The sequence below is a fragment of the Gastrolobium bilobum genome, unplaced genomic scaffold, assembly GCF_033153095.1.
Source record: "Gastrolobium bilobum isolate Gb01-03AN ecotype WA unplaced genomic scaffold, APGP_CSIRO_Gbil_v1 utg14849, whole genome shotgun sequence".
Lineage (NCBI taxonomy): Eukaryota > Viridiplantae > Streptophyta > Magnoliopsida > Fabales > Fabaceae > Gastrolobium > Gastrolobium bilobum.
In genome coordinates, this window is record NW_026899387.1 from 48,682 (window position 1) to 63,360 (window position 14,679).

A 14,679-nucleotide genomic window follows, 5' to 3' on the forward strand; every position below is an offset into this window, starting at 1 on the left:
TAAAATTGATTTTTTTTTTTGAAAATTTAAAGAATTAAAAGGAATTTAAAAAAAATTAAAGACAGGTGTTGAAAATAAGTAATGGTGTCCTAAGATTAAACGCCTATTATTTTTAGTTGCATTGTTTTGACAAAAAATTCTCCTATAATCGTTAATAAACATAGTCAATAACACGTACACAAATAAAAAATAAAAAATGTGTGTGCTGGCATAAAAAAACACAAGTTTAAGATAATTCACGTGATAAATCGGATCAACAATTACTAAAATCATTCAATTAAAGAGTACTTTTGTTCTTTTCATGTAATTTCAAATGATATATTCAATCAACATTTATAAAATCATTCAAATAATAATGTTATGCTTTAAATACTTTTAGATATATAAACAGTTAACAAAAACCATTATATTCTTTTATACTATCTCTCAATGCTAGATGTTTTATAAAAACATAAGCTGAATTTATAAAAAAATAGGCTCAGCTTATTTTTATTTATGTTATCTTTTCTCTTAAATAAATAAATATTTAAATAATAGAAAGAATAATAATAGAATTTGAAAGAAAAGCTGGAATTTCGTAATAATCCATGCTATTTATTAGTAAGTTGAGTGCACTAAATTTATTCAAGTACTTCTCAGTATTGTTACTCTGAAAGGAATCATACAAATATAGTCAAAAGATATTACACTCTATGCTAAATAAATAATCTAAGACAAAAAAAGCCAATAGCTTTGACAGATTTTCCAAGAGTGACTAAATCCAGGTTTCTATTCTAACCTGTGAAAATTACTTTCTCAAATAACACAAGACACATCAAAAAGTTACATGCACTCCATAATGCAAAACATATACCAGTAGTGTAACTCTTGTTACAAAAATATACATGCTTCAGCTTTTGGAATAAATGACAACACACTTTAGCCAAATAATTCAAACACTGATTATTAAAAAGTAGTTTCACTCGTTGTATTCAAAAATCAAGCTTCTCCAGGTCGAGCCTAATTTGTCACCTCTAACTATTAGCATGTATAGGTTTTTATGTCACCTCTAACTATTCAACATAAATTCAAAATTTAAAAGAGTCGAGTTATTATTAATTTGGAAATTCCTTAGTATATATATATATATATATATATATATATAGATTTTATATTAAATTTAAATTTATTATATATATATATATTTGTACTTCAGAAACATTAAATGTTGAATAAATGCTAAACATTAAAATTAAATTTATTATTCTATATAGGTGAAATTTTAATTTTATTATAAAAACGTGTTGGCTTCTGTAAATAATATATGATTGTTTTTAATTGAATGAATAAATTAAGCCCAAATAACATAATAATAAAAATTATTAAACCTAACCATAATAATATATTTTCCAATAAATATTGTAAATATACTTAACAATTTCCATGTAGAAAGTAATGAGTTATTAATACAACTGTCTACCACTAAAAAATGTTGAACTATTTTCCCACCTATATCAATTTAAAATTCAAATTTCAAAAAAGTAGTGGGATATAAATAAAAATATTTGCCACCAATTAATGCAAAACTCTTTTTCCACATATATCAAGTTTGAATTTTGAAATTTAAAAAAATAATGAGGTTTTAAACATAAAAAATGATATTAATCATAAAAAAATGATTAAATATTTTTAAAAATGTTTATGTTAAATATTTTTTTAAAACAAAATCACTTGTACGAAATTCTGTTCTCTTTTTGTATTATATTTTTCGAATTGTTTTATTTAAAAAAAAAACATTTCGGAATATTCAATTTTTTTAAAGGATGTTGGTTTAAAGGCTAATTATGATAAATTTAACCAGAAGATGAAAACCTTCATATGCATGTATTATATTTTGGAATTGAAGAGCCACAAATTTCTCTTCTGGTTCATATTCTCAATATGAGCATGCAAAACAGAGCTTTCCAATGACTAATTACATTGAATTAGGCTTGACACTTATACAATTGGCACAAACAAAATGAAAAAAATTAGAAGGATAAATTAATAGTGATTATTAAAGAAAAAAATTCCTAAAAAAAAAATTATTTTGTAACTATGTTGTTGGGTTGCACTGTTCTAGCATCTAGCACACTTCGAATATCCTTTGAAGAAATATAAGATGGTTTTATGAGGATCACAATAGTATCATCCTTATCCAACTCATCACTCTCATCATCACTGTAAACAAATCTATCAAGAACAGACATAAATTAAAGAACAGCAACAACAATGCGAAACAAATTATGTATAGACAGAAAGAATAGAAGGGAAAACTCATATTGCTCTTGCAGACATTAAAGATAGAAAATAGAAGGACTTTAAGATAAAGGAAAAAAAATTAGCGTGTTGAATTTTGAGATTGTGTCCAAAGAGCACAGATAACACAAGGAGGAAAAAAGACAGAACTTGCCAAAAGGCTGGGATGATCCACGCATCATGCCATTGCTCGTTGTATACTTTTGTTTCTTTGTTGCAACTTTTGGATCTTTCCAAAGAAGGCTAAAGACAAATATTTCGTCATTTAAAAGTTAAGACATTTTATTATATCATCTCATTCACCATATAGGTGTGAACACAAAGCTAAAATTGAAGGAAAATGCGACACGTCATCAAAGTTTTCAACAAACGGTTTTACTTTCTAATATATATATAATATAAGATTGGAGATTTTTTAGTGTAGGTCAAAAAAAAACCTCCACTAAATGATTTAGTTTTTGGCAGGTTTTAAACATCCACAATTTGACAAAATGTTTTGTTATTTTAAATTGTTTGAAAATATATAATTTTTTTTATCATTTGTATTCACTTTCAATATATTATCAAACACAACAAACAGATTTAAAAAATTTATATTTTCTATTTTTTTTATAATTTATTTTTTTAAAAGAGATTTCTCTCTTAACAGAGAGCTTCATTCTCCTATCCTTCGAAACCCAGAGTCATTGGATCGATGATTATGGCAACTCACTCAGCTTCAATTTCTCATTATATTTACTACTTGGCTTTTGAATTTTACATCTCTTCCTTTTTTATGTTTTTGTGAATTTTTTTTCACTTTCTTGGAGAATAGCTTGCCCTCTCATTCATATTCCTTTTCTTTTTCTAAATAATGAATAAGTCCTCACTCTTTCTCTCTCTAATATCCAATGAGAACATGAAACGAAGTTTCACGAAGCTGAAGATGATCTTCAAGATTGCTTGATGAAACGAAGTTTCACGAAGCTGAAGATGATCTTCAAGATTGCTTGATTAGGGATCCCTTCGTTCTCGAGAAAATCGAGCTAGAAACGGTGAGCCAAGTAAAAATTTGCTGTTAATTTGTGTAATGACCAGTATTGAGTCGCGTGTGTGTGTGTTTCCAAATCAATGCGTAATCTCTCTTTTAGGTGTTGCTTATGTTTGAATTTGTTCGAACAATTATTTTACTTTTATGTGTGGGAATTTTTTTAGGACTAAATAACCAAGGGCATCTTGATTTTCGGGATAAATAACTCTTACGAAAAAAAAATTAATTTAATGCTTTTTAATAAATTAATTACGTATTTATTACAGTTTTGGAAATAATTACACATTTATTGCATGCACAATTTACAATATAAAGTAATAATTTGGGTGTCACTCAAGAGGCAATCACGCCTAATTTAGGCGTCACTCATCGTCGACACGTGTCATTTATTTTTTCCAGAAAAATAATAATTTAATCATAAAACTTCTGATGGCCATAACTTTTAACTCGGGTATCCAAATTAGGTAATTCTTTTTTTGATTCCACATAAATTTTCGAGATCTACGAAATGACATCTCATTTGATATATTTTATTTCTCACAAACATAATTTAAATTCAAATCAGGTAATCCTTCTTCCTTAGAGATTCAGAATATTTATTTAATTATTTCCTTTATTAATACAGATTTTTCAAATTGATTTTGAGTTTAAATCAAAAATCAAATCTTTATTTTGTTTTCCTTATTAATAATAATTGTTATTTTTTAATTTAAATCACACATTAAATCTTGATATTTTTTATATTAAATCACAAACCCAGAACTCAGAGGCAAAATTGCAACAGATGGTTCTGGAATTATAGTACCTATAAGGATGAAAAAAACTCAAATAAATTCTGCTTGCTATTGGTGATATCAATACAAAAAATTCAAATTGAACAAACGAAATCACAGCGATCTTTAAACCATAAATTCTGCTTGCTATTTTCTGCTTCAGAATAAGAGAAAATTATCACTACATCTTTTTCTACACATGAATCCTAATACTGTTATCAATCCTAAAAGGCATCAAGAACAGAAAAATTAAAGAGATTTTTGTATACATCCCAATGAAGGCCAATCTCATCCCCTTTCTTTAAGCCTCTTCTTGATACAAAATCTTTAACCCAATTTCCAATGAAAACATAGCTTCTTGAAGAAACCCATTTTTTGAAAATTAAAGAATGAATGGAAGCAGTGTCTACATCCCAAATCTCAACTTGAACACCTCTTTCAACGTCTCCATCCAACACCGGCACCACTAAATTCTCAGCAAAATCTTTAGGGAGCAAGAGCCTGCTCATGTTGGCAATATCACTGTCGTTGAGGACTTTCTTGATCTTCCAAGGGTCATCATAAAGCATCAAATCCAAAGAGTAACCCCAACTTCTCTCTACACACACCTTCTTTCTTGCAGCAGCGACATGAGTTTCTTCAGAATTCTTCCTCTTCTTGGATAAAGAAACAAAGACATCATCAGCTTCGTATGCCATTGCTGAGAGGTTTTGGTTTTGGTGAATTGGGTTTTGGTTTCTTGAAAGCTACGAATGTTTTTCTGTTTTTCTGTTACTGGTCAATATATATATATAGAAGCTGCAACTTCACTTTAATGTTTATTCTGCTTTATAATTTTAACATTTTTTTATTTTATTTTATTTTCTATCTATATAGATATAATTTTTATTTTAGATAATTCTTATTTAAAATATAAGAAAAATAAAAAGTTAAATTATAGGACTCGAGCATTTGTAGTTTTGTGAAGATATCAAAAGATAAAAAAATATTGACTGATTATAAAAATATTAATTTACGTTGATATTTAATTATTAAACTCAGAAAAATTGTAAGCAACTTTCATTTTTTTCCCTAAAACGTTATTATGCCGCCTCATTTGAATATTTATTCTGGTTACATATAAATAAATTTAAATTGTTAACATTAGCTAATAATAATAATAATATTGGAAATGGAAGAATACTTACAATTCACAAGTAAATTGAATTTTTTTTTAAAAAAATTTAAAGGATTAAAAGGAATTTAAAAAAAAATTAAAGACAGGTGTTGAAAATAAGTCATGGTGTCCTAAGATTAAACACTTATTATTTTTAGTTGCGTTGTTTTGACAAAAAATTCTCCTACAATCGTTCATAAACATAATCAATAACACGTACACACAAAAAAAAAATTGTGTGTGCTGGCATAAAAAATCACAAGTTTAAGATAATTCAGGTGATAAATCGGATCAACAATTACTAAAATCATTCAATTAAAGAGTACTTTTGTTCTTTTCATGTAATTTCATATGATATATTCAATCAACATTTATAAAATCATTCAAATAATAATGTTATGCTTTAAATACTTGTAGATATATAAACAGTTAACAAAAACCATTATATTCTTTTATATTGTCTCTCAATGCTAGATGTTTTATAAAAACATAAGCTGAATTTATAAAAACATAAGCTCAGCTTATTTTTATTTATGTATCTTTTCTCTTAAATAAATATAAATTTAAATAATAGAAAGAATAATAATAGAATTTGAAAGAAAAGCTGGAATTTCGTAATAATCCATGTTATTTAGTCTCAAGTTGAGTGCACTAAATTTATTCAAGTACTTCTCAGTATTGTTACTCTGAATGGAATCATACAAATATAGTGAAAATATATTACACTCTATGCTAAATAAATAATCTAAGACAAAAAAGCCAATAGCTTTGACAGATTTTCCATAAGTGACTAAATCCAGGTTTCTATTCTAACCTGTGAAAATTACTTTCTCAAATAACACAAGACACATCAAAAAGTTACATGCACTCCATAATGCAAAACATATACCAGTAGTGTAACTCTTGTTACAAAAATATACATGCTTCAGCTTTTGGAATAAATGACAACACACTTTAGCCAAATAATTCAAACACTGATTATTAAAAAGTAGTATCACTCGTTGTATTCAAAAATCAAGCTTCTCCAGGTCGAGCCTAATTTGTCACCTCTAACTATTAGCATGTATAGGTTTTTATGTCACCTCTAACTATTCAACATAAATTCAAAATTTAAAAGAGTCGAGTTATTATTAATTTGGAAATTCCTTAGTGTGTGTATATATATATATATATATATATATATATATATATATATATATAGATTTTATATTAAATTTAAAATTTATATATATATATATATATATATATTTGTACTTCAGAAACATTAAATGTTGAATAAATGCTAAACATTAAAATTAAATTTATTATTCTATATAGGTGAAATTTTAATTTTATTATAAAAACGTGTTGGCTTCTGTAAATAATATATGATTGTTTTTAATTGAATGAATAAATTAAGCCCAAATAACATAATAATAAAAATTATTAAACCTAACCATAATAATATATTTTCCAATAAATATTGTAAATATACTTAACAATTTCCATGTAGAAAGTAATGAGTTATTAATACAACTGTCTACCACTAAAAAATGTTGAACTATTTTCCCACCTATATCAATTTAAAATTCAAATTTCAAAAAAGTAGTGGGATATAAATAAAAATATTTGCCACCAATTAATGCAAAACTCTTTTTCCACATATATCAAGTTTGAATTTTGAAATTTAAAAAAATAATGAGGTTTTAAACATAAAAAATGATATTAATCATAAAAAAATGATTAAATATTTTTAAAAATGTTTATGTTAAATATTTTTTTTAAAAAAAATCACTTGTACGAAATTCTGTTTTCTTTTTGTATTATATTTTTCGAATTGTTTTATTTAAAAAAAAAACATTTCGGAATATTCAATTTTTTTAAAGGATGTTGGTTTAAAGGCTAATTATGATAAATTTAACCAGAAGATGAAAACCTTCATATGCATGTATTATATTTTGGAATTGAAGAGCCACAAATTTCTCTTCTGGTTCATATTCTCAATATGAGCATGCAAAACAGAGCTTTCCAATGACTAATTACATTGAATTAGGCTTGACACTTATACAATTGGCACAAACAAAATGAAAAAAATTAGAAGGATAAATTAATAGTGATTATTAAAGAAAAAAATTCCTAAAAAAAAAAATCATTTTGTAACTACGTTGTTGGGTTGCACTGTTCTAGCATCTAGCACACTTCGAATATCCTTTGAAGAAATATAAGATGGTTTTATGAGGATCACAATAGTATCATCCTTATCCAACTCATCACTCTCATCATCACTGTAAACAAATCTATCAAGAACAGACATAAATTAAAGAACAGCAACAACAATGCGAAACAAATTATGTATAGACAGAAAGAATAGAAGGAAAAACTCATATTGCTCTTGCAGACATTAAAGATAGAAAATAGAAGGACTTTAAGATAAAGGAAAAAAATTTAGCGTGTTGAATTTTGAGATTGTGTCCAAAGAGCACAGATAACACAAGGAGGAAAAAAGACAGAACTTGCCAAAAGGCTGGGATGATCCACGCATCATGCCATTGCTCGTTGTATACTTTTGTTTCTTTGTTGCAACTTTTGGATCTTTCCAAAGAAGGCTAAAGACAAATATTTCGTCATTTAAAAGTTAAGACATTTTATTATATCATCTCATTCACCATATAGGTGTGAACACAAAGCTAAAATTGAAGGAAAATGCGACACGTCATCAAAGTTTTCAACAAACGGTTTTACTTTCTAATATATATATAATATAAGATTGGAGATTTTTTAGTGTAGGTCAAAAAAAAACCTCCACTAAATGATTTAGTTTTTGGCAGGTTTTAAACATCCACAATTTGACAAAATGTTTTGTTATTTTAAATTGTTTGAAAATATATAATTTTTTTTATCATTTGTATTCACTTTCAATATATTATCAAACACAACAAACAGATTTAAAAAATTTATATTTTCTATTTTTTTTATAATTTATTTTTTTAAAAGAGATTTCTCTCTTAACAGAGAGCTTCATTCTCCTATCCTTCGAAACCCAGAGTCATTGGATCGATGATTTATGGCAACTCACTCAGCTTCAATTTCTCATTATATTTACTACTTGGCTTTTGAATTTTACATCTCTTCCTTTTTTATGTTTTTGTGAATTTTTTTTCACTTTCTTGGAGAATAGCTTGCCCTCTCATTCTTATTCCTTTTCTTTTTCTAAATAATGAATAAGTCCTCACTCTTTCTCTCTCTAATATCCAATGAGAACATGAAACGAAGTTTCACGAAGCTGAAGATGATCTTCAAGATTGCTTGATTAGGGATCCCTTCGTTCTCGAGAAAATCGAGCTAGAAACGGTGAGCCAAGTAAAAATTTGCTGTTAATTTGTGTAATGACCAGTATTGAGTCGCGTGTGTGTGTGTTTCCAAATCAATGCGTAATCTCTCTTTTAGGTGTTGCTTATGTTTGAATTTGTTCGAACAATTATTTTACTTTTATGTGTGGGAATTTTTTTAGGACTAAATAACCTAAGGGCATCTTGATTTTCGGGATAACAAACTCTTACGAAAAAAAATTAATTTAATGCTTTTTAATAAATTAATTACGTATTTATTACAGTTTTGGAAATAATTACACATTTATTGCATGCACAATTTACAATATAAAGTAATAATTTGGGTGTCACTCAAGAGGCAATCACGCCTAATTTAGGCGTCACTCATCGTCGACACGTGTCATTTATTTTTTTCCAGAAAAATAATAATTTAATCATAAAACTTCTGATGGCCATAACTTTTAACTCGGGTATCCAAATTAGGTAATTCTTTTTTTGATTCCACATAAATTTTCGAGATCTACGAAATGACATCTCATTTGTTATATTTTATTTCTCACAAACATAATTTAAATTCAAATCAGGTAATCCTTCTTCCTTAGAGATTCAGAATATTTATTTAATTATTTCCTTTATTAATACAGATTTTTCAAATTGATTTTGAGTTTAAATCAAAAATCAAATCTTTATTTTGTTTTCCTTATTAATAATAATTGTTATTTTTTAATTTAAATCACACATTAAATCTTGATATTTTTTATATTAAATCACAAACCCAGAACTCAGAGGCAAAATTGCAACAGATGGTTCTGGAATTATAGTACCTATAAGGATGAAAAAAAACTCAAATAAATTCTGCTTGCTATTGGTGATATCAATACAAAAAATTCAAATTGAACAAACGAAATCACAGCGATCTTTAAACCATAAATTCTGCTTGCTATTTTCTGCTTCAGAATAAGAGAAAATTATCACTACATCTTTTTCTACACATGAATCCTAATACTGTTATCAATCCTAAAAGGCATCAAGAACAGAAAAATTAAATAGATTTTTGTATGCATCCCAATGAAGGCCAATCTCATCCCCTTTCTTTAAGCCTCTTCTTGATACAAAATCTTTAACCCAATTTCCAATGAAAACATAGCTTCTTGAAGAAACCCATTTTTTGAAAATTAAAGAATGAATGGAAGCAGTGTCTACATCCCAAATCTCAACTTGAACACCTCTTTCAACGTCTCCATCCAACACCGGCACCACTAAATTCTCAGCAAAATCTTTAGGGAGCAAGAGCCTGCTCATGTTGGCAATATCACTGCCGTTGAGGACTTTCTTGATCTTCCAAGGGTCATCATAAAGCATCAAATCCAAAGAGTAACCCCAACTTCTCTCTACACATACCTTCTTTCTTGCAGCAACATGAGTTTATTCAGAATTCTTCCTCTTCTTGGACAAAGAAACAGAGACAACATCAGCGTCGTATGCCATTGCTGACAGGTTTTGGTGAATTGGGTTTAGTGAATTGGGTTTTGGTTTCTTGAAAGCAACGAATGTTTTTCTGTTTTTCTGTTACTGGTCAATATATATATATAGAAGCTGCCACTTCACTTTAATGTTTATTCTGCTTTATAATTTTAACATTTTTTTATTTTATTTTATTTTCTATCTATATAGATATAATTTTTATTTTAGATAATTCTTATTTAAAATATAAGAAAAATAAAAAGTTAAATTATAGGACTCGAGCATTTGTAGTTTTGTGAAGATATCAAAACATAAAAAAATATTGACTGATTATAAAAATATTAATTTACGTTGATATTTAATTATTAAACTCAGAAAAATTGTAAGCAACTTTCATTTTTTTTCCCTAAACAGTTATTATGCCGCCTCATTTGAATATTTATTCTGGTTACATATAAATAAATTTAAATTGTTAACATTAGCTAATAATAATAATAATATTGGAGATGGAAGAATACTTACAATTCACAAGTAAATTGAATTTTTTTAAAAAAAAATTTAAAGGATTAAAAGGAATTTAAAAAAAAATTAAAGACAGGTGTTGAAAATAAGTCATGGTGTCCTAAGATTAAACACTTATTATTTTTAGTTGCGTTGTTTTGACAAAAAATTCTCCTACAATCGTTCATAAACATAATCAATAACACGTACACACACAAAAAAAAATTGTGTGTGCTGGCATAAAAAATCACAAGTTTAAGATAATTCACGTGATAAATCGGATCAACAATTACTAAAATCATTCAATTAAAGAGTACTTTTGTTCTTTTCATGTAATTTCATATGATATATTCAATCAACATTTATAAAATCATTCAAATAATAATGTTATGCTTTAAATACTTGTAGATATATAAACAGTTAACAAAAACCATTATATTCTTTTATATTGTCTCTCAATGCTAGATGTTTTATAAAAACATAAGCTGAATTTATAAAAACATAAGCTCAGCTTATTTTTATTTATGTTATCTTTTCTCTTAAATAAATATAAATTTAAATAATAGAAAGAATAATAATAGAATTTGAAAGAAAAGCTGGAATTTCGTAATAATCCATGTTATTTAGTCTCAAGTTGAGTGCACTAAATTTATTCAAGTACTTCTCAGTATTGTTACTCTGAATGGAATCATACAAATATAGTGAAAATATATTACACTCTATGCTAAATAAATAATCTAAGACAAAAAAGCCAATAGCTTTGACAGATTTTCCATAAGTGACTATGTCCAGATTTCTATTCTATCCTGTGAAAATTTCTTTCTCAAATAACACAAGACACATCAAAATGTTACATGCACTCCATAATGCAAAACATATACCAGTAGTGTAACTCTTGTTACAAAAATATACATGCTTCAGCTTTTGGAATAAATGACAACACACTTTAGCCAAATAATTCAAACACTGATTATTAAAATGTAGTATCACTCGTTGTATTCAAAAATCAAGCTTCCCTTATTATAGACACTGGGTTACATTGCTCAGTTACATTTGGCCATTAAAATAATAATGCTAAGATATAATTGTTATAATAACCCTAATTATATGACTTTTAAATTAGAGGGTTATAATGAGGACCTTATAGTCATAAATGGAATGAGCATAAAATTATAAGAATTTTGATACCCATATTGAGGTATTATGCACAGATGAATTTTTATCTGTTAAATTTGACTGCTGACGTAATAACAGTTAGTAGAATAGCTCCAAGTTAGCAAATTATAGTTAGAGAGCTAATCTAATGATATAAACATCATGAATGAGGTTAGGATATGATTTGGTGAAGATTGATACCCATATTGGGGTATTTTTGAAAAGTCACTTCTGCCGGGTATTTTGTACTGCTGTAGCAGCATCCGGTAGAATCCCGGAACAGGAAAAAGATAAGAAAATAGAAATAAAGACCAATATATGCCTAACAAGTCATAATTAGACCAAAAATGTTAAAGTTAAGAAGATTATGAAATTCGGGTACAGTTAAGAACACCGGTAAAGACTACAGTGAAATTAAACAACTGTTAGTGGATCTGTGATCTACTAATCAAATTTTTAAGTTATGAACATGATAATTAGACAAAATTAATGTTAAGTACTTAAAGTTAGAGTCTTGAGAGTTTTCGGGTAAAAATTTGACGACGGATCAGTTAAAAATTACACTTGGTCTCACTAAAGGACGAATATCACTTAAGTGACATGGCACCCCTCATTAGGGCACCCTCCTCTCCTTCCCTTCCATTTCTGATCAGCAGCCCCTTCACCTCCTTCTCTCTCTAAGTTTCAAATTTTGAAAACTCTCTCACTTCTCTCTAAGATTTCTTCACCTAAATCTCTCTAAACCACCAAACTTCCTTCACAAAGATTGTTCCCCTCACTCTCCTCTTCACAACCATACCATTTTCATGGTGTGAATCAAAAATTTCGTGTCCCTTATCATCCCAAACAGCCATGGTTTTGTGGAGAGCAAAGGCTATGGAGTTGTGTTCTTGAGCTCTCTTGAAGAATCACACTTGCTTGCTTGTTTCCTTTGATTTTTGGGTAAGTGTTCTTAAATTTTTTTCATGAAAAATATCATCTTTTCTTCTTACGTTCTTGAGCCTAACCCATGAGCATGTTCATGAAGGTGTGTGCTTGCCTAAAGGTGTGTTCTTGGTGGAAAAAAGTGGAGACTTGAGCTAAAGGAGAAACCTTGAAGATGTAAGCTCCCACTTGGGAAATATGAACCAAAAAGCCTCCCTTTTTCTTGTTGAGTGCCTTGGTTTTGATATGTTCATGAGGAGAATGTTGTTTAAAATTTCGTAATGTCATGGTTTGATGATGATTCTTAAGTGTGTGTGTGTTTGGAACCATGGAATGATGGATTGGATGACTAAAGGTGCCACCTTTGGACCTTTGAGTGATGTTCATGTAAAAAGATGACTATGAACTCAAAAATGGACCATGAACATTTCAGCCATATCATGTAAGGATAGGGTTTGATGACAAAAAAATGTGATTAAGTTGTTAAGTGTGGAAAAATGATTAGAAAGATTAACTAGGTGGGTTAACTCTAAGTAAAACTCACTAATCATGATTAATAATGGCTAAAAATCCTAATTAATATAGCTAATCAAATCTGCCCCATAAAGTACATAAGGGTTTAGTTGTGTTAAAATTAAGGAGATGATGAATTAGGTGATTAATTAAGGGTAGAGATTAATTAACAAAAGTAATCAAGGATTTAACTCTAAAATTGGACTAAAGTAAGGTTTAGGTACACTAATTAAATAATTAGTAAAATTTAAGTATCATGACATAATGGGACTAAGGATATTTCATAATGTGACTTAATAATAGAAAAATCCAAGAATTAATGTGAATTAGGATTTATAATCAAAAGTAATTAAGGTTTGTTAAGTATACACATTTAAGGCTAAGTAACCAGGTTTTAGGCAAAATTGGGGAGAGCATATCTTCCTCCACAGAGGTCATATAGGGATGTGCCTTATATCAAATTGAAGATTGAGATGTTATCTACGTGGTGTCAAAATTTGGTATCAATTGAAGATATATTCCATTCTGTATGTTCGTTTGAGTGAGGACTGCTCAGGGAGGCATGTGCAGGGGCGCTGTACATGGCTGACACTTCCATGAATTTTTCTCCCTCAATTATTACTCAAATTAGGCTCATAATATGTCTAATTAAAGATAAAGATGTCTAGTTGTCTACATAAAACTTTTAGAGCAATTGATTTAGTAGAATTTCCATAATCGCAGAAATGGTAAAGGATGTTTAGGGCCCTGTTCGGAGTTGGCAAACAGCTTTGTTTGTCCAACTTCAAATGGTGATAACCGGAGCTAGGAAACTTCAAATGAGGCATATGATACCTTTTTAGAAATTTAATTGAGTCTAGATTAACATATTAAAAGATGAGAATTTTATAACAAGTGAGTCACGCCCAGTAACTAGAAAACAGAAGCATGTACAGTTATGGAAAAACCGTAAAAGTGATATTTAAGCTAAGTGGGCTTAGGGGAACCCTTAGTAACTTATAATAATCATAAATATGACTTGGATGAGTTGAAAATAATCTAAGTGAGCCTTGCATGTGATTCTAAGCTATGTAAGTAATTGAAGATTAAAGTGGCTTGTAATAATGCACTAAAATATGTAATAAGTAATAATTGGTCTAGGCTTGTAATGGGCATATTATTGGCATATGAGTATGAAAATGGAATCATTAAATGATTAAGTCGTGGATATGACTTGATTAATTAATATGTAATTAATGATGTGAATGGTTCCTACTCTAGGTGTGCCTAGAGAACCGTGCACTTGAGGATTTTGTTGGAGCATACGTATTATATTGGAGTGTGGGCTTGTGCTAAGCTCCCTAAGGTAAGCTCCTAGTTCTAGTTGACTCCTCTCTCTTGTGGCCCCACCATGATGGTGGGCATTATGGTTATATTGTATGAAAGTATATGGTATGATGTATATGTGCATTCATTCACATTCATATAGATGTTATATGATCTTGATGTTATGATGATGCACTGATGATATATGTTATGAGGATCCTGGCCAGTGATCATGGTATGTAGGCTGCCTATGACTTGACTCTGGGAGCTATT

General features: G+C 28.4%; 1 protein-coding gene across 1 annotated transcript; it reads right to left on the minus strand.

The window, feature by feature from the left end:
* Positions 1-4,304: 4,304 nt before the first annotated feature.
* On the minus strand, positions 4,305-4,778 carry LOC133290143 (putative B3 domain-containing protein At1g78640). Its single transcript, XM_061488199.1, has one exon. The coding sequence runs from the start codon at positions 4,776-4,778 to the stop codon at positions 4,305-4,307; it is 474 nt and encodes a 157-aa protein (XP_061344183.1).
* Positions 4,779-14,679: the final 9,901 nt, after the last annotated feature.